The sequence below is a fragment of the Sus scrofa genome, chromosome 13, assembly GCF_000003025.6.
Source record: "Sus scrofa isolate TJ Tabasco breed Duroc chromosome 13, Sscrofa11.1, whole genome shotgun sequence".
NCBI lineage: Eukaryota > Metazoa > Chordata > Mammalia > Artiodactyla > Suidae > Sus > Sus scrofa.
In genome coordinates, this window is record NC_010455.5 from 137374746 (window position 1) to 137398722 (window position 23977).

Below are 23977 nucleotides of genomic sequence, written 5' to 3' on the forward strand. Positions count from 1 at the left end.
CTCCCAGGAATCACCCCTCCAAGGCCAGCAGGAGGAGGGGGCACAGCCGAGGTGGGAAAGGCCAGCCTCCACCCTTCAGATGGGGCTCTGGGAGGTGGGGGAGGAAACTAAAGCAGAGCCTTATGAAGCCCCCTCCCTAACCCTGCCTTTCAGCCGTGGAAGAGGAGGCACTGGTGGAGGGAGGGAGGGAGGGGAGAGAATCCAGTTACTGTGCTGTTCCCAAAGCCACTGGGGGTCACCAGGCTCAGGGGCAGGCCTGGGCAGGGGGCAGGAAGGTCATGCCTTCCCCTGGATCCTCACCCAGCGGTCCAAATCAGGGAGGAGGTGGGTACATGGGGAGCACCGGGAGCTCCACTGACAAGAGGCAGAGAAGGAAGAAGCTGGGCCAGGGCAAGAGACAGGAGGGCTCCCAGCCCGCCGCCTGCCACGCAAGCCCGCGTCAGGACACCTAGCCTTCTCCTCTCTACTTCCCCTAACCAGCTCCTGGTGGCTGAGCCTCGCAACATTGCAGAATTACCATGTTCCTGCTTGCCGGAGAAAGCGAGGTGGAGGCGGCAGGGGGACTAGCTCTCCATGCACTGGCTGGTAGACCTCAGACCAGGCAGCTATTCTCCCTTTTGCTTCAATTTCCTCCCTAAACTGGACGTTACCTGACACCCTGCACTGCCTCCCTTACAGAAAAGCAGCAAATGAGAGTGTATTGCTGAAGTTCCTTGCAGGGCCCTTCTAGGATGAATGAGCTTAGAGGAGGGGATCCAGCCATGAAGAGACTGAGTGTATTCCCGGTGGGACCAATGATTGCCCAGCTTCTGGAGCATCTGTGACGGCTGAGCCACGCTTGTTCAGGGCCCTAGACCTCAGGCCTCAGAAGCAACTCTGCTTTCCCCTGCCTCGGTTTACTCCGCTTCCCAACAGCAAAGGAGTGCTAGGCACACACTGGGTTCCCAACAATGACCCAGGAGTGTGTGCCAGGCCCTCAAGTGGGCAAAGGGCAGCACGTGCCCGGGTGCTTGGAGGATGCAGGCTTCAGGAGGGACACACGCCCAAAACATCCATCAGCCCCCAGTGCCAATGAGTGTCGAGGATCAGCTGCCAGGGAGAGCTGTGCCTGGAACCCACCCAGCCAATGGCTACTGCTTCTCCAGGGCACAGGAAACTTGGCATCCTCAGGAGCAGCGAAAACACTTAACTCTGCTGGAACGGCATCAACAGTCAGATGTTCTAAGTTGCGGCCAAGAGTTGAACAAACCTCTCCCTCCTCAATGCCCTCACCAGCCTCAAGGTCAGAAGAGGCAAACCGCTGCTCCCGCCCCCACTGAAGCTGCCCTGTCCTGTGCGTGGAGCACACTTCAAATTATCTCTTGCTCTGACCCCAGAGTGGGACAGCAGGGGCTGTGCAGGGCCAGGGCTGCCAGCCTGGGTGTGTGCCCCCAAACCTGGGACCCATGCAGCTGGCTACATGCGGGCCCAGTCGATTCATCACCAGCTCCGGTGAAGTGTGCCCTGGCCGGCTGGCCGTGCCACCCAGGAAGCCAGGTGCTCACTGTCCCCCGTTGTTCTTTACACAGTCCTCTCCCCCCTGAGGTACTGAGTGGTTCCAGGGGGCTTTTCCTAAGAAACCCTGGTCAAACGGAACTGAGACCTCCCCCCGGGGATCCAAAAACAGCAGAACTAACACTCCTCTGTGCCTTGGCCCCCACTTCTGAGGAAAGCCAAGAAACCGTATGTCCGTCGGGCCCTCCCTGAGCGGTTGTTCGCCCTGGGGTCTCTGCCTCCCACCTCTGCCCCGGCTCCGTCCTCGCCAGCCCTCCTCCCTGACAACGGCCCCGAGGCCAGGACGGGCACTCACCAGATTTGGAATAAAGCACCAGTACGTTATTCCGGGTCCTGAGAAGTTTTTTCAAGTCCTTGGGGTCGGAGATTTTTTCGATGAGCGAGGAGACCTTTGTGGAGGACAGCCACGCCGGCAGGACCACCTGGGGATCAAGGAGGTAAGGACCATGAGTCCCACATCCCCGGCGGGGCTCAGAAAGAAGGGCACGCCCATCCTTCTCACAACTCTACACCTGCCTGTCACCTCGTCCCCTGGGACTCTTCCTGGCCCACTGCCAGTCTCCAGCTCACCCTGCCCTTCATCACTCTGCGAGGCCACACGGACTGTACTGGTACACAAACCCCGCTGCATGGATACACTTGCCACCCTTTCAATCAAGACCTCTCTGGGACAGAGCTCTCTTGTGGCGCAGTGGGTTAAGGATTTGGCATTGTCACTACAGCAGCGCTCGTCACTCCTGAGGCACAGGTTTGATGCCTGGCCCAGGAACTTTCATATGCCACATATGGGGCCCAAAAAAAAAAAAAAGCCTCTCAGAGAAGGCAAGGTCTGTACCTTACACTGCACCCAAATGCCACACACGGGAGCAACGTGGTGAAAACTTTACCCCACCTAAAAGCACCCAAGCCCCAAATCCACAGAGAAGTATGATCACCTCTTAACATGATCTCATTTAAGATGGGTATGGTTGGTTTTCCACTTTCCTCACTTAGCCAATGATCTTGGGAAACCAGCTAGCAGGAAACAAGACAATTCTCCCACAGAAAACCCTGAACGCCTTAAGCCCTGGAGGTACCAGGCACCTCCGCAGGTACGATGAGAGGTGGGCTGGAAGCAGAGGCGGGGGAGGGAAGGTTATTAAAGGTACGAACAGAGAGGAGTCACACAGCAGATCCTGTCACCCAGCCCGCACAACTGGCCAAAGGAAAACACTCCCTAGCCGTTACCAGCCAGAGAGATCGAATAAGAAAAGCTCTGCCAGGAGACACCAGGCAGAGGTGGGAGGGAGTATGGACAAAATGACTTGAGTCACCCATCCCCTGTAAGACCCTGCCCCCAGCATCTCTCTTCCTTTTCCCAGAATGTTGCCAGTCTAACTCCCCCAAGCAAGAGATGAGAGAATTCTTGGGAGTTCCCGTTGTGACTCAGCGGTAATGAACCCGACTAGAGTCATGAGGACTTGGGTTCGATCCCTGGCCTTGCCCAGTGGGTTAAGGATCCGGCATTGCGTGAGCTGTGGTGTAGGTCACAGACACGGCTCAGATCCCACGTTGCTGTGGCCCTGGCGTAAGCTGGCAGCTACAGCTCTGATTAGACCCCTAGCCTGGGAACCTCCATATGCCGCAAGTGCGGCCCTATAAATCAAAAAATAAAAAAATAAAAAGATCTCAGATGTGAGAATTTTACCACCAATATACTCTTTCTCAGGATGCTATTGCAACTCATACTCCATCAAAACAAGAAATAAATAAAAAATGAGAAAGCTATGGACCCTAGGAAACAAAGGGTCTAAAAGAAGAGAGAGGCAAAGAAGATGATGGTGATGAGAAATCCCAGAATCCTACAGAGCAGCCAGCCCAGGATGGAACAAGGAGAGAGGATTACGGAGGAATGTGGTCAATAAAAAGAGGCAACGACAGATGATTCATTGTGCTCAATCATACCGATCAGGTAAATAATCTGACCAAAGTCACGCAGTTAAGAAGAAGCAGCGTCTGGATCTGAACTCCAGTCTCTCTAGTTGATCCCAGGCCCTCTCAAGCCACTGCCTCTTTGTAGCCAGAAGTCTTGCATTGAGTCTGAGCTCCACCACTCAATAGCTAAGATGCCCGGGCAACACCACCCAACCTTCTAGATGCTTGGTGCTTCACATCTGATGTGGAGCTAATGATACCCCGCCTCGTGGGACGGCTGTGAGGATGAAATGGGATAACTTATTGAACATGCTTTATAAATCATAAAGCGCACTAGCGGTATCAGTTACTGTAATCTATAATACCAATTTCCATCTCAGCAGAGTGAAGACACAAATGTGGCCATAGTCTAGTGTTTCTAAATATAATCTGCCATTGGAATGAAACGGTGCCTTCTCTCCAGGGTAAAACCCTCAGGAGGAGGAGGGGAGGAATGAGTTCTCCCTTATTTCCACCCCCTCACCTCCCCACCCCCCGCAATGCTCAGGGACCCCTTGCCCTCAGGCAGGGACCTTGAGAGCTCACCAGAAAAGAAGTTCATTCCCCCTTATTATTACAGGTTATTCCACTGCTCCCAGGGAGCCAATGGACTTCAGATTAAAAAGTCCATAGCTCAATGCACACGATTAAAGGGAAAAAAGAAAAGAATCTGTGGGGAAAAACATGTTGACGCTGCTGGTTTTAATCCTCAAATAACCTGGTCAGTCAGGAAAAACAACTGCCCTTGCTCAGTGCCTCGGGACTCGGACCCAGAGACCAGCCATCCTGAGACTGGCAGGCACCTGCGCTTCTCCACTGGGGAAAAGGAAAGGGGAAGGGAGGGTGGACCTAGTGCCCACCTGCCTGGGCAGCATGGCAGTGTGCAGCTGGGCTAAGCGACGGCAAAGTGTCTACAGCAGATACCACAAGAGCACCAAGTCTCAAGGCGTAGCCAGCCACAGCTTCCTTCCTAAAAAGCCCAGCAAATCCCTCAGGTCATCTAACCAGTGGCCACCCACCGAGCAAACAAACCACTTTCCAGCCAGCTACCAAGGCCTCTGAGGCAGCGTTTACCCTCGCAGAGCAGCGAATGTCAGCTCTACCAGAAATACCCTGCTGCTGGGCTTAACCTCAGCGCTCTCTGTGGCCGGCCTGGTCAAGAACCCTTTATGGATGGTCCATGTTCTCTCCGCTTGCTCCAGCCCTACCCCAAACTCCCTAGACCAGGAGCACATGGCCCCTTGAAAGCCCTGAGGAAATGCCTGTCCAGCATAATAATAAACATGAGAAACAAACTGGTTGCTACACTGAACCTTTGCAGAGGTCTCCCCCGCAGGGAGCATGTTCCAAGGTGAGTCTCCCCCACGGCAGCTCTTGGGAGACCCAGAAGGGACCGTGGAAGCCAGACAGACCCAAGGCAGTCAGGGAGGGCCTGGGCTGGAGAGTGGTGGGAGAGGGCAGGTGGGGCCGGGCTGGGATGGGGTGTGGGGTCCTCAAAGCCTAGCTCAGAAACCCCATCTGGCTAGGATCTCAGACTGAGGAGTCGCCAAGAGGCTGGAGGGGATCTGCTCAGTGGCTGCCCAAGTGGAGAAAAATGGGTCAATTCAAGAGCCTCAAGGGAAAAACAACATAATTCAGTGACGATTCATATGTAAGCAAGGAAAGAAAAGAGGAGAGGCTAAAATGACCTCAAGGATTCTGCGCTTGGAAATGGAACAAGAGCCAGCCAAAACTGGAAGAATGGGGAAGCAGCAGCAGAAGAGGGTTTTTTGTCTTATGTTGAGAAAGGTGATGATAAGCTTAGGCACAGACCTGTGAACAAGTAGACGCCCCACTGCAGACATCCTCCAGGCTGGAGGGTGAGCCACAAGGTCAAAGAAGTCTCAGGGTCAGAGTGCAGAGGGAGAAGTCAGGAAACCCCTCAACTGAGGAGGAGGAAGGACCGAGAGAAAGGCTGGGAAGGAGGTAGGACGTAACATGTCAAAGCAGACAGGGAGGAGACACACAGAAAATCAGGTGATGGAGCTGCAGGCAAAGGCCAGGGCCAAGTGCCCAGGGAGAACTTCCTGGTGAGGGGTGGGCGGTCAGAAGCCAGGCTGCACAGAGAAGCACAGCCCAGGCAGGAGGAGCACAGGGTCAGGAGAAGAATGGGCTGCCTCCACTGAAGATAGGCACTGGTGGGCATGGGAGAGGCAGGATTTGCTGGGAGAGAATTTGAAAATTTGAGAACAAGAGGAAAACCGTTGGGACAGGTAGATCTGGAGGGACCCAGAGGACTTGGTGTGCAAAGAGCTAAGATGCTCAGCTGAACATCTCTGAGGGTGAAAGACCCCTGTGTATGGCCTCAGAGAGACCCCCGCCTTAGCAAGCAACCACGGTAGCCGCCGGGAAGTGGCCCTTTCCTGCCTCCCCTAAACCCAAGGGGACTCTCCTCCAGCCACTTAACATTCTCCTTTCTCCTCCACTCCTGTCTCTTTTAACCTTTCCAGCGAGCATGCGCCTGCCTTTTCTTAAGGTGCAGCTCCACTGAGCCCTGGGTTGCCTTGCCAAGAGCCTTCCTGCTGACTTCATAAGTCACAAGCCACAAACCTTGCTAACAACAAAAACTAAGGCAACAATAACAATGTTAATGATGCATAAACACTCTGCTTTGTCAAGTGGTGCGGTGGGGGGCGGGGGGGGTCGTTGGTGGGGAGATAGGGCAATGGCTTGAGAAGGGAGCCAGCCATGAAACTGTTTCTGGGTTTGGTAGGCTCCTGACATTCTAAGTCTTTTGACTTGGAGGTAGAGGAGAGAAAAAAACAGAAAAAATCCCCTTTGTTCACCAGGCAAACTCCTCTGACTTTCCCCCAATCACTGCTATCTTTTTGTTCCCAAACCCCCAGCCTTAACAGTATTTATATCAGGGCTGAACAAGGATGGCTGCCTTCCTGTGCTGGGGAATACAGGCCCCCAAAGTCAGGTCGTGCTTGCATGGCTCAGTGCGCCCCAATCAGAGTACCAGTCCCCCAGCCCCCAACCTGTCACAACACAATACCCCCCTCAGAACACCAGGCCCCTCCATCAGAATGGCAGCCCCCACCCCACCCCAAGCCCCTTCCCCCATCAGAGTACAAGGTGCTCTGGGAGAAGCACCCAGGGTGCCCGGCAGATTCCTCGCCCCCAACCTCCACTATGGCTGGAGGCAATGGGGGACACTGGGCTCTCCCCTCACCTTCCAGACTCCCTGCAGTGCTCTCCTAACAGGTGTCTGGCCATCTCAGGGCCAGCCAGACAAACCACCCTCCAGCCCAGAAGCTCACTCTCATCTCCTCCCTTTGTAGTTTCCCTACCCCTCTGCTTCTGGGGACAGAGGGACCAGGGGTCAAACCCAGGCACCGTCATCGATAGCATGATGATCGCAGGCGAACGTCATTTCCCCACCTGTAAAGTGGAGAAGTTCATCCTGATACCTGCCTTGTGGGGTTGGCTGAAGATTAAATAAGGGGGAGAAGTACATAGAGAACCTAACATAATGCTTGGCACACGGAAGTACATAATAATTATCATTAATCTGCATTAACACTATTAGCAAGACACGCCGTAGATAGAGCAAGGACACCAGTAAACAGGCACCACCTTTTCCTCTCTAGGGCCTTGCCTGCAATTAAGCAAAACAGCACGTCCAGGCAGGAAGAAACGTGCATGTACACACATCCAGCATCAGAACCTAGGATAAGCACCCATCCGCACAGCGACCCAGACCAACAGGCCATGCAGCACACGGAGGACGGTCCTCCCAGCTTTTGTGCCCATTTGCCCCTCACAATAACCTGATGAGTGGGCACTAGCCTCATCCTACAGATTAGGAACCTGAGGCTCAGTGGTTCACTTAGTTACCAAGGTCACACAGCAGGTCAAATCGCAGAGCTAGGTCTAGTGCTTGGGCCTCCCAGGTTCTGGCCAGAGGTAGCCTGCTTTCCTCCACCTCACAAGCTCCCTGGACAAGTTCCAGGGCTCACAGCAACCCAAGTGGACTACCTTGGAAGGAACACCTCCTTCCAGGCCAGGCCTGTCAAAGCAGCCAGGAAAAGCCCACATCTGCCAGAATGCCCTGGCAAGGAGGGTCCCAGCAGGGATTTACACTAACCCTCTGCTTCCTGTTTGCCCAGAGCACCCTGTTGTTGGCCACCTGTCCCAGGGTCCCAGGGCAAGTAGCCCAGAGCTGCTGTTAATGAGAGGTGTGTGCAGGGGTCCAGGTGCCTCTCGGCCTTGCTCTCACTCGCTCTAACACACCACACGCCCAGGCTCCTCTGGCTTCACTTAACCTCAACTACCATCACCACCAGGCTGGACATGAAGAGTCCTACAATTCTGGAAAATAGCAGGGAGAACAGTCCTTGCCCCATTACACCCTCAGCTTTAAAAAGCTCTGGATCTCTGGGGTGCGTGCCAGCACCTTCACATTCTCTATAGCCGGGAGGCTGTCTGTTGTTACAGACTCGCTCTTCAATGCAGATCGTGAAGCCAGAGGTATTCAATTATGTAAAAGCAACTTGCTAAAGGAAGAAGAGTAGAGGACGGAAGTTTAACATTTAGAAAAGGGGTGGAGGTGGGACTTGACCTTTTTTTTGCTCTGTCACCTGAAAAAGTTGGGAGTTGTGAAGAAACTGGTTTAATTTAGTGTAGCCCACATTTTGCTCAAAATAGTTTTGAAATGTCAGAATCTAAGTCTAGACTCGTAGGAAGCTGGTGGTAAAAGGATCCAGGAACAAGGTTAAAAACTGATGACCTGAACCCAAGGGCAGAGAACTTCAGCTGGCTGAGTATTTGAGAGCTGGAGATTTGCTTGAGAGTCCGAAGGCTGGGGAGTTCCCGTCTTGGCGCAGTGGTTAACGAGTCTGACTAGGAGCCATGAGGTTGCAGGTTCAATCCCTGGCCTTGCTCAGTGGGTTAAGGATCTGGCGTTGCCATGAGCTGTGGTGCAGGTCACAGACGCGGCTTGGATCCTACGTTGCTGTGGCTCTGGCGTAGGCCAGCAGCAACAGCTCCGATTCCACCCCTATCCTGGGACCTCCATATGCCTCGGGAACGGCCCCAGAAAAGGCAAAAAAAAAAAAAAGTCGGAGGGCTGGGAGTTCCCTGGTGGCCTGGTGGTTAAGGATTCAGCATTGTCACTGCTGTGGATTGGGTTCAATCCCTGGCCCAGAGAACTTCCACAAGCTGCAGGTGCACCCCCCAAAAAAAAGGAAAAAAGAAAGAAAAAACAGAGTCAAGGATCCAAGTTTTGTGCTGGCTTTGATATCTACCAACTATGTGACCTGGACAAGCCATTTTCCTTCTCTACATCTTCCTCTGTAAAAATGAAGGGGTTGAAAGTGATTTCCAAAGTCCTTTCCAATTGTAAGACTGTGCAAAGCTATTCTCATGACCACTACCATAGAAGTACTGTGAGGTAATTACACCTTGTGAAGAAACCAAAACCACTGAATTGCTTGGCCTGTGGCCATTCACATTAAAAGTCAAACCCCTGAGTCTTCCCTGCAGCAAGTGTGGCCATAAGGCAAAAATCCGGCCTCTGAAACAGCAAGTGTTATGTGGCAACTTTTAGCAAGTGTCCCTAATAGACACATGGTACGAGTCTTTAGACCCTTCCTCCTTCCTGCTGGCAAGAATGTGGAAAGATGGCTGGAACTTAAGCAGCCACCTTGTGACAATGAGGTGGAAGGACTTGCTAAAGATGTGGAGTACCAACACAGAAGGCACCTGGGTCCCTGATACCACAGAGCGACATACTGGCCCTGAACACCCCCTCTTCCAGGCTTCCATGTGAGTAAAATAAACAATCTCTTTAAGGCAATACCACTCTGGGTTTTCTGGCACACATGCAAATAGATCTTGAGTGCCTGCTTTCTTTAACTAGAAAGAAATATTAACATCTGCTCCAGTTGGAGTATCTCAAAGCATCTTTCTTCACATTCCATCTCCAGCTTCCAGGTAGCCCTCCAGAGCCAAACTCACAATCTCCTGAGGCTGCTCAATACAGTGGAGCCCAGAAGGCTGTGGAAACTAAACATGTTAATACACAGAAGTCCATGTCCTACCATTTCATCTTAGATGGCTCCAGTCATAAGAAAGTTCAAATTCCTCCCCATCCCAAGCCATTCTGCCAGCCTATCATACTCTGAAAAAAACAAACAAATTCCCTCTTAGGATTCAGCAGATGAAACTCCCAGATTCCTCATGTGCCCCCACATCTCTCACTGTCCTGAATGATCTTCCCCAGACACAGCCATACTCATGATTCCCAGAGCTATGCCAGTGCCAGGAGCAGGGTGTCAGGGCCTGAAGAGGGTAATAATAACAGTGCTATATTATACTATAATTTATTTTTGGAAATAAATACCTAAAGTTTCATAATTCCAAATGAGGCAGAATAATAATTCCAGTAGTCAGTGTGGGAACATGAGCTTTGATATATTCCCTGATTAATGTCCATGGTTTAAGATTTTTTTTTTTGGTCTTTTTGCCACCTCTTGGGCTGCTCCCTCGGCATATGGAGGTTCCCAGGCTAGGGGTTGAATCAGAGCTGTGCCAGCCTATGCCACAGCCACAGCAACATAGGATCCGAGCCTCTACACCACAGCTCACGGCCATGCCGGATCCTAAACCCACTGAGCAAGGCCAGGGATCGAACCTGCAACCTCATGGTTCCTAGTCAGCTTCGTTAACCACTGAGCCACGATGGGAACTCCATAGTTTAAGATTTGTAAAAACTAATCAAGACAAAGTGGCCTTGCTTGTTTGAAGATGAACTATTGTAAGTACATTTGTTTTACATCAACGTGGGAATTAACCTCTGACCTATACATTTGACTGTCAGCAAAAGAATGTAAAGAATGGTGACTCTTTAAGTTTAGGAGAAAGAAGAGCAAAAGGACCATAAAACTTACGGAGCATTCCCTAACTCTAAAGTCTCTCTTGAGTCAGGCCCCATAGGGGTAAACTGTACAAGGCCAATGGGAAAAAGAACTGATATCTGGACCCCACATTGGTACCCCTGTCTTTAAGAGAGAAAAACCTCCATCGAACAACAGAGAGGGGCACTCTTCCTCCCCCTTCCAGTGTGTGTGCTGGGAGCTATTTGCTTTCCTGTAATAGACTTTTGCCTGCTTGCTGACTGTGTGTTCTCGAAGTTCATTCTTTGGCTCCGTGAACAAGAACCCGGATTCCGGTAACACAAACACAGAAGAGTAATCTCAACACAAATCTTGACTGTTGGATCACAGTTCAGAAAAAAAAAAAAGAAGAAGAAGAAGCTGAGAAACACCATTAGTAAATCTCTTAAAATATGGCACCCAAATGTCATACAATGTTGGCAAAAGTCTAAACCAGTGCAATTGTTTTGGAAAGCTATTTGGCACAATTAAGCAAGTATCTTCAAAGTATTTATGCTCCTTGACTTGGTAATTCCACTTTTGGGAATGTGTCCCGAGGAAATGAGCAGATACTGACATATGACTCATACAGTCCTACTCATAAGAGTCAAAAATTGTCAACAACCTAAATATCCAACAGCAGGGGAATGGCTACTTAGAGCAAACCATGAGACAGAATAAAATAGGAATTTAAATGATGTTTCCAAAGACTGTACAATGAGAAAATATTTGTTTTAATGTTAGGTTTTTAAAAATAGAATTCGAAATGTCCCTGATATGATCACAACTATATACAAAATTATGCTCAGAAAATGGCTGGAAGACAAAATGCACCAAAGTAAGGCTTTGTCCTTAGATAGATTTTATTTTTTCCCTTTGTTTATTTTTCTAACTCGCCATAATAGGCATGCCCAACTCAACTATTTAAAGAAAAAGAAAAAACCTCCATTAATTGGCTATCGTCATGGAAATAATTGACAATTTCAAAGTATTTCCCCATGAGAAAACATAACTTTATAGTGGAGAAACCTGACAACACCCCCCCCAAACACACACACTCAGGAACCAATGTTAACACCACCAGCAATGGGTCAAATCAACATGTCTCCTGACACATGGCCCTGAAGGGAAACATCATCCAAAACCAAACTGAGGGACATTTTTCCAAATCGTCAAGGTCCCAAAAGACAAATCTGAGAAACTGGCCCAGATTACAGGAGATTAAGTAGATGTGACAATTCAATTCAACATGTGATTCTAGATGGAGTCCTAAGTCAAATTACCTTCCTGCTTTTGACCATTGTACTCTGGTTATGTAAGAGAAAAGTCCTTGCCTTTTAGGAAATACTAAAGTATTTATGGGGCAAAGGAGGAGCACACCTGTAAACGTTATATATGCAAAGGAAGAGTATGAAAAAACAAATGTGATAAAATGTTAATATTTGCGGAATCTGGGTGAATAACAAATGGAAATCCTCTGTATCCTTCTTGCAGCTCTTCTATAAGTCTGTTTCAAAACTGGAGTTAGGGAAAGAAGACCTAAAATAAGAGAAAAAAAAAAGAGATGCCTGGAACACAACCAAATGCTGGCTGTCCCCACCTCCTTCCACAGGCCTCCCGATACCCTCAGCCATCCAACCAGTGCTCCCTGGCCCTTTCCCAAGTAGAAGCAGTGCTTATCTGCCCTTCCTCACTCCCAGCTGTCTGCTCCTCTGCTCACCCAACATTGTGTAGCTTTTTATGAGAACTATTATACAGAATCTGCAAAGAACTTTGCATGCAACACATACCGACAATGGCTTTGACGAGAGAGCGAGAGAACATTAATTTTTAAATATAGGTAATTTATGCCCCTTCAATGGGCAAATTTTAAGCATCTGTCACCAGTCACCATGGCTAAATACCACTCTTCACAAGGAGTCAAGGCCAAACCTCAAACCAAGCTTGAAGAGTTCACTACTAATACTTTCCAAGTTCAAATGTCTACCACCCAGCAGCCTTTGAAGTAAAATGAGCACTGGGAGCTCCTGGATGGTAAGGGGGGTGGGGGAGGGGGGGCATGTGGGGCAGAGGGGTATGGGCGGTGTGTGTGAGTGTGAGAGAGAGAGAGAGACAGCCTGGCCATATGGGTGTGTGTGCACATGTCACAGAGAGCCTGGAGCCTGGCCCTGGGATGTGGACCCCTGATCAGCTGCAGCTGAGGAGCTAAATACGCTTAAGAAAGAGAGAGAAGTAGCAAAGCCCTTAGCCTGGGACACAGCCCCAAAAGAGGATACTTTAATCCCAACATTGAGTGCCTAGGAACAAGGCCATGATAATAACAGCTACAAGTAGAGAGGGCTTGTTGTGTGACCAGGAGCCAGCTACGCAGCTATGTGACAATTCATTTATCTCAGCCAGTGAACTGGGTAGCTACTCTCCTTACACCTATTCTATAGATAAGGAAGCTGAGACAAGGAAGAGTCAGAAACTTGCTCCATGTGGTACATCAAGTAGGTGGGAGAGAGCTGTGCTATGACTCGGACCCAAGTCTGACAGACTCAGACCAGGGCTGAAACGCAAAGACGGATTCCTAAAGCCACGCACCTCACTGCTTGCTCCTATAAATGCAAAGCCAGCTGCATGGCTTATATTTTGCTTCCTTTAAAAACCACACCTTGGTGTTCTCGTCATAGCGTAGTGGAATGGAATCTGAGTAGGAACCATAAGGTTGCAGGTTCGATCCCTGGCCTCAATCAGTGGGTTAAGGATCTGGCACTGCCTTGAGTTGTGGTGTAGGTCACAGACACGGCTCAGATCCGGGTGGCTGTGGCACAGGCTGGCAGCTGCAGCTCCGATGACCCCTAACCTGGGAACTTCCACATGCCACGGGTGCGACTCTAAAAAGCAAAAAAAAATTAAAAAAAAAAAAACAAACCAACACATCTTATACATGGGCTACACAAACTTTCCACAACACAAACTCATCTATCAACAAGGGCCAATGTCAGGGGCAGGACAACTGATCCATGAGCTTATCAAAACAGGTTCTCTTATCCTGAAATTGCAACTGCAGTGCATTTAACCAAGACTTAAGTCTCTAAAGCTTTTAATGTGGAAAACCTTTTCCAGAGCCAAGAGGGCTCTGGGTTGCTGCCAGGTCTGCTAATGAGGAAGAGCTGGTGGAGGGGACAGAGAATTAGGCAGCGGGGTCGGGGGGAGGAAGAGCAGGTGAATTCCCACTCCGGAAACCCAACCTTGCCTCAAAGCTCCATTAATTGATAAGAAAATAACAATTCAAGTGATCATGACCCATGGGCTACATCCGAGCTCTGACACACAGTATCTCATTCAATCCCTTGAAGCCGAGAGTCTAAACCAGTGTGTAACACCCCTCAGGCCTTAACCCAAGAGCAGAGTCACGGTGGGTTACCACCAGCACTTTTTAAAGCAAACATTAAATAAGAAGAGTTCCCGTCATGGCTCAGTGGTTAATGAACCTGACTATCCATGAGGATGAAGGTTCAATTGCTGGCCTTGCTTAGCAGCTTGGGGAGCCTAGCCTGGGAACCTCCATATGCCTCAGGTGCAGCCCTAAAAAGATAACAAAATAAAAATAAACATTAAATAGGAAACCTCAGTGTGTACCATAGGTAGCAAGACTATGTATTTGGGGAAAGGTGTATGTGTGCATGCTCATGCGTGTACACACTTGGTTATAATGTAAAATGCATAATTGTTCCTGCAGGAATTGCAGTAGTATGGGAGGTGGCACCATCCCCACTTCAGGACTGTGAAAACTGAGGTTCAAAGAAGTTAAGGACCTCGACTTGGGTGAAGCCTAAAATGGCAGAGCCAGGCCTCCAAGGTCTCTGGGCACAGATTAGATGCTCTTCTCTTTGTCAATGTGCCTGTTTCCCACGGGCGTCCCTCAAGTTCTATCCAGTCCCCAGAGCTCCACCCAGAACAAGCCCTGAGAGGCCAGCAGGCCTGTTCTCCCCTCCAGTCTAGCTACGGGGCGCAACCAACCAGAAAGAGCTTCAGTGACAGCCTGAGCCATCTTTCCTCTGCTTGCACTCAATTCCCTAAACACCTTCAGAGAAAAGCAAAAAACGGCACATGCTCCAGCCAGGGGATGCTTCACAGTTGTCACTGGTGTCTGTGGTTTGTGACACGGGCAGAACCCTGGCTAGCAAAATACTATCCACCACATAAAACCAATGTTGTCTTATAAATGTGTGGTTTGTAGCTACACAATAGCAGTAAGTATAAGCTTTTTGGAAATAAAGATTCCTGGGCTCTACCCTTGAAGAAAATTATCTCATGGATCGGGAGAGACCAGGAGTCCATTTTTACACATAGTCTCTCTTAAGGTGGTTTGGCTCCATAGGCAGGTTGGAAGGCCATTAATCCATCTTTTAAAAACCCCCTCTCTGGACCTCAGCCACTCCCCTCTCCTTCACAGTCAGAATTTTCCATCTCCCTCCTGCCCTCCTATCCACTCCTCAGGCCTCTCAGAGCTGCCCCCACTCCCCCAAGAGTCTCTCGGTGGAGGTTCAACAATGAACTTCACGTGGGAAACCAGACAGGGAGCTCCCCTTCTCATTTTTGCTCAGTATCTTTCTCAAACCCAGATGGCACACCCTCAGTCTCCCTCTACCTCTCTGGCCACCTGTCCTATCTTTTTTGAAAATCCTCCTCCGCCATCCCGTAAATGCTGAAGCTCTTTGGGTTCCCTCAGTCCACCTTCTCCTCCCACCCCACACTCTCATTGCACTCCCTCCAGCTGAGCAGCACCCCTAAATTAACATCCCCGGGCCCAGATCCCCCTTCTGAGGGCCACACCTTCCCATCCTGCTTGCCTAGTATCTCTTAAACTAGGATCAGGTATAATTCTCAAATGTTAAAAACCTAATTCTCGTACAAATAGAGATTGAACATATTTCAAAGTGTTCTTAACTCATTCACAAGGGACCCATTAAAATGACAAAGCCAGGTCAGAAGAGAATACGTGGAAAAAGAGTTCTCTTCCTGGCTCAGTGGTTAAACCCAGACCAACTAGCATCCATGAGGATGCAGGCTCCATCCCTGGCCTCGCTCCCAGCATTGCTGTGGGTGTGGCGTGGGGCAGCAGCTACAGCTCTGATTTGCCACCTAGGCTGGGAGCTTCCATGTGCGATGGAGGCGGCCCTAAAAAGCAAAAAAATAATAAATAATAAAAATAAATAAAAAATAAAATAAAAAGATTTTTTAAATGTTATAGGAGTGCCCATTGTGGCTCAACAGGTTAAGGACCTGACATTGTCTTTGTGAGGATGCAGGTTCAATCCCTGGCCTCACTCAGCGGGTGAAGGATCTCGCGTTGTTGTGAGCTGCGACATAGGTTGCAGACGTGGCTCAGATCTGGTATTGCAGTGGCTGTGGTGTTGGCCGCAGACTCAGCTCAGATCTGGAGTTGCTATGGCTGTGGCGTAGGCCGGCAGCTGCAGCTCCAATTCAACCCCTACCCTGGGAACTTCCATATTCCTCAGGTATGGCCCTACAAAGAAAAAAAAAAAAACAAACAAAGTTTTGCATGTGGGTCTCTCTTCTCTACCAAACAGAAATCATCTGCATCCTTTCTGACTTTACAGAGTTCTGCTTCTGAGAAATAACAAGCAAAGCAACACTCCCTAGAGCACGGGACGCCCCTGGGTGGGCTTCCTAGACAACGGTCTGATGCAACATTAGAAAGCTACTAAATCATCTTTTATTTCCAAGGTTTTGGAATTTTTTTTTTTTTTGGAGTTTTTCTTACACTGGGGTCTATGAATGTGGATGGGGAAACACATCTTTATTTGCATTCATCTCTAACTGAAATTTAGCCTTCCCTTCATTATGAATGTAGGTAACCAATTACGGTAGTGCTGGCAGTGCCTGTGACTTTGCCAACAGAAATCACATTTTCTCACGTCACACGATGATTTGCTGAGATAACCTGAAACACTGTCTATGCTCATCACCACTTAAAGAAGTCATCAAATCTGCCACTAGATCTTCTGACGTGATATATTAAAAATATAAATACTATTGTATAATTTGCGACAATATTTCGGTATCTGTATTTCAGTATCACTGGTTCCCTTTGTAATTCTATGCGTTCTGTTTCATACATTTAAAAACATTATTCTAAGAAAGGGTCCATAAGTCTTCAGAAAGGTCTTTCCTGACTTCTTGCAGTAAACTGGGGGCCCCTGTCACATTCTCTTACATTTCACACTTCTTTCCAGCACTTACTACCTGAATTAAATAATAAATTTGAGGCTCTCCCTCTCGGCAATGGGGGGGAACGGATGGTATCCATCAAAAGATTATGTCCCCAAAGCCTTGGCACAGTATGTATGGCTCATAAAAGACTCTCAAGAAGTATCTGTTAAAAAAAAAGAGAAAGAAAGAAAGAAAAAGAAAGAAAGGAAGGAAGGAAGGAAGGAAGGAAAAAAGATCTGTGGAACAAATGAACACAGAGACGCTGACATGTGTATCCATGATCCTTTGAAATGAGAGGCATGTAGAATACTCTGCCCGGGAGCCAGCCAGGTCAGACCCCTTGATGACAGCAAACCAGCTTGTTCCTCGGGATCCTGCCCTACTTGGCCCAACAACAGAGCTTTCCAGCCAAGGCCTTTTCGTGGCTCAGAAGCTGGACCACCTTTAGGTTTAAGCCCCAGGGTAGGGCCCTGGACCTACTAGATCTCCATTAGTACCTTCCAAGGCAAGGATTACAGGATCTGGTTATGAAATAAAGACATCTGCTTGTGCTAAGGGATTTGAGGAATGGGGGGATTCCTTGGGGCGATGGATTCTCTACCCCTGCCCCAACCACTTGTGAGGAATGGGAAACTCTGAAGCCAGGCACAGGCCACCATCAGGCCATTTGGGAACAGAGAGCCCATCCATCTAGGGGCTCAGTAGGACCTCGAGGAATACAAAGATGCAAAAAGGCTATTCTAACTCCACCCTCCCTCTGAGTGTTTAACCCCCCACCACCTGACCGTGAATTAGTTAAAGCTAATTATTTAGAAGTAGTTGTTGGCACTCCTGCTGTGGTACAGTGCATTAATGATCCAGCTTATCTCTGTGGCGTTGCCAGCTGGATCCCCAGCCTGGCACAGTGGGTGAAGGATCTAGCATTGCTGGAACTTCCATATGCTGCAGGTGCAGCCGAAAAAAGGAGCGGAAAAAAATAAAAAGCGGTCATCCAGTGGTGTTTGGAAAGAGGCCCTGTTGGACATAGGTGGTCAGGGGAACAGCTATCTAGAGCTCTGCAGGGAGGGTAATGAGAAAGCTAGTCAGTGAGGGCCTGGCTATAGCCTCTCCTCTTGTACTCAGGCCATCGTCAGGGTTACAGAGCAAGCTTCAGTGACCGCCCTGCCCCCAGGTAAGTGGCTGGTGCTGCTATTTCAGCAACCAGCCCCTGTCAAGGAGGCTGCTCAAACTTTCAGGTGCCCTTGGTTCCAGACCATACCCATCAATGGTCTCTCTTCTTGCTCTCTGTCCACCCACCCATCTCTTTCTCTCGAGCTAAGAGTACTCAACCAGCTTATCTCACCCACTTCATGTGGGACTCAAAACTGCAGACTCGAAATATGTGGAAATACTGTGCAAACTCTAAAGCCCTCTACAAAGGTACCGGGTGTCTGATAATTCTTGCTGACAGACTGAATGAGTGGCCAGGGGCTCAGGTCACTGCTGCAGGATGGGCCCAGCAGTGGCTGAGCATATCGCTCCTTCCCTCTCCCACTGAGACCTGGGACGCCAGGTCCCTCGGGGGGGCGGGGGAGGAAGGCAGAAGCAAATAAACCATCCACGTCCGGTGATGAAGGAGAACTTAGGCTCTCCTACACCCCATGGGTCACTCTCTGGCCCACTGTCACTTAGATAGCTTCCAAAACCTACCACAACCACCAAAGGCGACACAAGAGCCCCACAGAACAAAACCACAGCTGGGGCGAACCCTCCAGGGAGTCAGTGTGGTCGGTGTCTCCATTCTGGAGAGAGGATCCACTATCAGAAGAAAGGGGAAACACAGGGCGCTTAAATTCTTAACTCCTCTGAACACACACACCCACAGATAGGCAAAGGCTCTGCTGTGGCCCAGCGCAGAGGGGCAAAGAGTGATCGGGAGCTCAACTCCAAGGAACTGTGCCAGGGAGATGCCAAGCAGCACAGGCCCCCTCCCCCATCTGCATCTCACAGCCTCCACGCACACTCCTCTGGCCCTTGACTGGCTTTGGGCACCCCTTCTTCAACAACCTGAGGTCACGCTGTGGCTCCCATTTATTGGGCTGGCCCATGTGCCATGCACTGTGTGGGCTGCTTCCTGCAGTGTTTCTGATCCTTTCGACTCTGCAAGATGGATATTATCACCACCACTGACAAACAAGAAAACAGGTAGGGCCCAAGGCCACACAGCTCCTGAGTGTCTCCCTGGCTAAAAGCCCATGTTCTTTCCACAACCTCACAATGGACTTCATCTGCAGACAACAGAGAAGAAAGTAAAAGGAAGAAGTGTTGTTTGGGGAAAATGAATTAGTCTCTCCCACTCCAACCCAACGCCACACTGTGGCCTGACTGCTCTTGTTATTAAAAGGGCAGCTTCCATCATGTCTCTCCACTGCCTACAGAATCGGTCCCCAAAGCTTTGCCAGGCATTTAAGAGTCTTCATGATCCACTTTTCCAACCTGATTTCCCCAGTCCCAGACTCAAATCCTTCCTTCCGCCCACTCTGGCCCATCACTCCTCATGGCCCATGTTTCTGTCTTGGATTCGCTACCTATAACACTAATTCCTTCAAGCAAACATAGACTGGGGGTGACTGTGTGCCAGGTCTGGGCTAGGTACTGGGACAGGGAGGGTCCCCACCATCACAGAGTCTGCCCTCCTTGTTTTTGTTTTTTTTTGGGTTTTTTTTTTTGTTTGTTTGTTTGTTTGTCTTTTTGCCTTTTTCTAAGGGCTGCTCCCCCCGTGGCACATGGAGGTTCCCAGGCTAGGGGTCAAATCGGAGCTGTAGCCACAGGCCTACACCACAGCCACAGCAACTCAGGATCTGAGCCGCGTCTGTGACCTACACCACAGACCACGGCAACGCCAGATCCTTAACCCACTGAGCAAGACCAGGGATCGAACCCGCAACTTCATGGTTCCTAGTCGAATTCATTAATCACTGTGCCACGACAGGAACTCCGAGTCTGCCCTCCTTGTGAGGCGTGAGCTGGGGCCCTTTTCTGGTTGCTCGGTGCCCCAGAGCCTGACCCTCACCCAAATCTGCTACACCATGTCTGCCACTCCTACAGTACTCAGCCATTCCCCAAGTTATGTGCCAGTTCTGTCTTCCAAACTTCCTCTGTAATGCATGTATTTCTGTGGGAAAAGTGCACTCCGGGTTCCAAACAGCATTATAAATGGCAATTAGGCCTCCAGGCCAGCCCACAAAAGCCTATTAAATATATAATGGTATAGAACCTAAATACATGTACATTAAAAGCTCTGCAGGAGACAGCAGGGCAAACATCTGCTGCTTCCTGCACCTCTGCCCATTGTCCCACCAGGTTCTGAGCTTCACGCTACCCTCAGGGGCAGAGGCCCGAGCTGTGGCTTGGGAGGAGGGAAACAGGTGGGGGCTGGGATGACAGAGATGCTGACTGTCATTCAGGAGCCTGGCTTTCATCCCAGCTCTGCCTTTACAAACTGGGTGCCCTGGAGTGGGCGTCCCTTCCGTCTTGAAGCCTCACTTTTCCCTTATAAGAGAGCTGAGTTAGGTCAGTAACTTCTGATGCTCACACACTGGTGCAATATATTTTTAAACAAAAATTTTAAATATGTGTTTAAAAACACTGTGTATTTTACATGTAAATAAACTGTATCAATTAAAGGCATTTTTTTAAAATCACAATATACTACCACTGCTTTCATTTTTTTTTTCAAAAGGACACTATAAACCACTGTCCCCCACACACCCCTTCAAAATGTTAGAGAAATGAAGTTCTTAAACTGAAAATATTTGGAATCATGAAGAAATGCCATTCACTATTGCTATTTTTCCAAGTTGTCTGTGGACCAGTGAAAACATCGTCACAGCCCAGATGACGATGGGCTCCGGTCCTTGGCCGGATGCTGGAACCTTTGAGCCGGGTGAGGTCAAATCCTCTCCAGCTCTGACACCGCTCTGACATTCTGAGCACTGGATGGAGACTAATGACAACACAGCGGATGACTCTGGGGAAGGGTCAGCTGCCAGGAGATACTGAGCAGGACAGCAGGAAGGAGCAGACAGGCCCAGGGGTTGGGACAGGACAGCCTGGCCTCCCCAGCCCCAGGCCCTGAGGGCAGAGACACCCAGCCTGGAAAGGCTGGAACCTACCTGTCCCAAGTGTTGACTGCAGCTCCTTCTACCCCAGAAGAGTGTGGAAGGGTGGGAGGCCCCAAAATAAACTTTTCAAAAAGTTCGTTTCCTAACTTTTCTAATCAGAAATGAATGTGCATTCATATAGAAAACTTGGGAAATAAAAAATAAAAAAAAAAAAGCAAAAAGTAAGCAAAAGTCACCCCTAACTCCACCTTCCAAAACAATCACTGTTAACATTTTTTGATCCATTGCTAATCCCTCAAACATGTATATGGCCATCTTCAGCCACCCTGGGATTCCCTTTTGTATTCTGCTTTTCTCCTTAATTATCCCACTCAAGTACTTTCCCATGTCTTTAGATATTCTTCACAAGCCATCATAAAATATTTTCATAATAAACCCAGCATTCTAGTAAATTCAACTATTCCTTATAAACATCACTTTCCATGGTATAGACAAAAGTCATTCAAACATGCTGCTACTGCTAAGCATTTAAGCCATCCCATATTTTTGCTATTGCAAAAAATGCGAAGGGTACACCCGCCTGTCGATGAATCTCTGTAGACCCCTTTATGCTTCTTTCTATCCCTTGGGTCACAGCCCCGCACTCTGCACATAGCAGCCCTCAGTAAATACTGAGTGAACCAAGAAACCCCATTCACTCCCAGGACCTGGGAAGCCTTTATCAGATAGACATTGAGTTTAAGTTTACAGAAGCCCAGCCTGGTGTCCACCTGCCACTCACCACTGCCCCTACACCTCAGGCTCATACCTGCTAAGCCAACCTTGGGCCTGGGGAAAGGAGAAAATACCAAGCCCTTGCTGAGGACTCCCAGGTTCCAGTGCCCTAAGCAAGCGGACCTGCTCTCCACACTGCACGGTGGAGGGCACCAGCGACCTCAACTGCCTATCGGACTCACACTCACCCTGCTCAACTGCTCAACCCACCCCTCAGGAAAGTCATGGCTGGACCTCCCTCTAAGTTAAAGACAGCTCCCCTTCACTGGAGCTCCCAGCGCTTCAGCACTGGCTGTTCTGTCTTTATTTACTCACAAGACTGACTCCCACGCCCAATACAAGGCAACACCAGCGGGCAGGAACAATGTGTGTTTTGCTCTCCACCCAAAAATCCAACCCGGTGCCAGCCAAACAATGCAGTTGATAAATAAATGTTTGCTGAATGAAACTTCTTTCAGCTCAGATTCCCACGCCTTTTATTTCCACAGCAGGGAAAGGGAGGAGAACAAGAGAGGAAAGTAGGAACAGCCCAAGAGCAAAGACCTGATAGGGACAGTCCTGGCCATGGCCCTTCTGCACAGTCCTGCAGTCCTGCCTGGCCAAATGGCTCCAGGGAAGAGAATGCAAACAGACCATCAAAGACACCTAGATTCGGGGGAGTGATACCACTCTATTCCACCCTACTTGTCTCCAGGAGGGAGAATGGCCAGATCTAGGGGGGGCAGGGAGCTTCCTTTCCTATCCACTTCCTGACAACCAGAAAATACAGGGCCTCTCCTCACTGGTGATCCCAAAGGGGCAGGGTATTGAGAGACTGAAGCGTTTAAGGCAACTCAATCTACACTCCAGTTTTTCTCTTCACGTTTTGTCCAGCATCTTGCTACACCCCCAAAATTAAAATAAGCTAAAAAACTGGAACATCTACATTGGAGAGAGTGCCAGCAGCAGGAAGTTCCCTGAAACTTCAGGGGAAAAGGAACCAAGATTGTCCTATAATAAGGGAGACCAGAAGTTACAGGAGAGGTGAGGAAGGAGGCCATATCATTCCATCAACACCCACAGCAACACCAAGACCAAACCTGGGGACCTGGGTGTTGTAGACACACACATTCCGACCTCTCTCAAGGATGCTCTGGCGGCAGCAGTGCAGGGAACTCCTCGGGAGAGCCCACGCTCCCATCACCCCGGCCCCACCCAGTCTCTACTCTAACATGGATTTGCAGTTTACAGAGCTTCCTCCTCTGATTGCTCATTTGACCCTCCTGACAACCTCTGGGGTAGTGGTGGGGAGTATCTAAAGCGTCCCCATTTCATGGATGAGAAAACTAAGTCAAGTGCATTAGACGATATGCCAAATCACAATACAGAAAGTGGCTCCCCCAGACCTTCGCGCTAGCCTCAGCTGGGTGAAGGAGCAGAACTCCCGGCGACCCCACCCAGACCCCACCCAGCCTGGCCTGCGGGGGCCCAAGTGGTGACTGGCAGTTTACCGGCTGCCCAGGGCCTAAACCAAGAACTAGGTGGCCTTAAAAGAAGGTTTAAGGCGGTGCAGGTGGCAAGCACCCCTTCCCATCCCGTACTCACACAGGTGCAGGGCCCGGAGTGTGGGGCGCGGCGCCTCCGCAAGCCGCCGGCGTCCGGCCCTAACCAGCTGTCAACCTCTGACCTGCGCCCCCTCAAAGTTGTACGTGCAGCACCAGCACCTCCCGAGCTCCCCCCACACACACCCCGGCTTCCCTCCGCGGCTCCCTCCGACCTTCGCGCCCCAGAGCACTCTGCTGGGAGGGCACCGGGGCCGCCTCCCTGCCTCCCCCACAGCCACCGGGTCCCCGCCTGCCTGGCGCGCACACCCCCGCCCAAGCGCCCCAAAGCACCTATCTCCCCGCACATCCCGGGAGGGCCGGGAGCAGGGAGCGCGGACCCGCACTCCGGGCGCACGTGCAGTCCCGGCCCGGACCCCAGCGCCACAGCTCACCCAGACCGCCAGCAGCAGCAACCACGCCGGCCCGACCCGCGCCATCCCCGCCGCCGCTGCCCACGGTCGGCTCCGGTCCCCTCTCGGGCTCCCGCGACCACAGCACCGCCGGGTGCAGCAGCCACCACCACTTCCCAGCCGCTCCCCGCCTCCGAGTTCCCGGTGCCACGTCTGCCAAAGCATGCGCACCACGCTGGGAGAGGCGGCGGGGAGAAGTGCGTGCTGGGAGTTGTAGTTTGTAGCTAGCGGAGCAGGGGCGTGGACTTCGCCCCCAGGCCACCTAGAAGCCAGAGTGAAGTGCGATGTGGTCAAGGTCAGCGAGTAAGGAAAGGCGATTAATTTGGGGGACTTACTGTGTACCTGGAACTTTAGAAAATAGTTCTCCTTCAGCCTAGAAAGGTTAGTTTTATTTTTCCCACTCTGAGGATGAGGAGGCTACCCAGAGAATTTAAGTAATTTGACCCAGATCACACAGC

General features: G+C 50.2%; 1 protein-coding gene across 1 annotated transcript in view; it reads right to left on the reverse strand.

The window, feature by feature from the left end:
• The window catches only part of PDIA5 (protein disulfide isomerase family A member 5), a 98380-nt gene extending 74660 nt beyond the window's left edge, over positions 1-23720 (reverse strand). The window contains exons 1-2 of the mRNA XM_003132633.5: positions 23502-23720; positions 1850-1976 (exon numbers count right to left, since the gene is read on the reverse strand). Of these exons, the coding sequence (XP_003132681.3) occupies positions 1850-1976; positions 23502-23684 (310 nt within the window). The 5' untranslated portion in view covers positions 23685-23720. The remainder of the gene's footprint in view (positions 1-1849; positions 1977-23501) is intronic.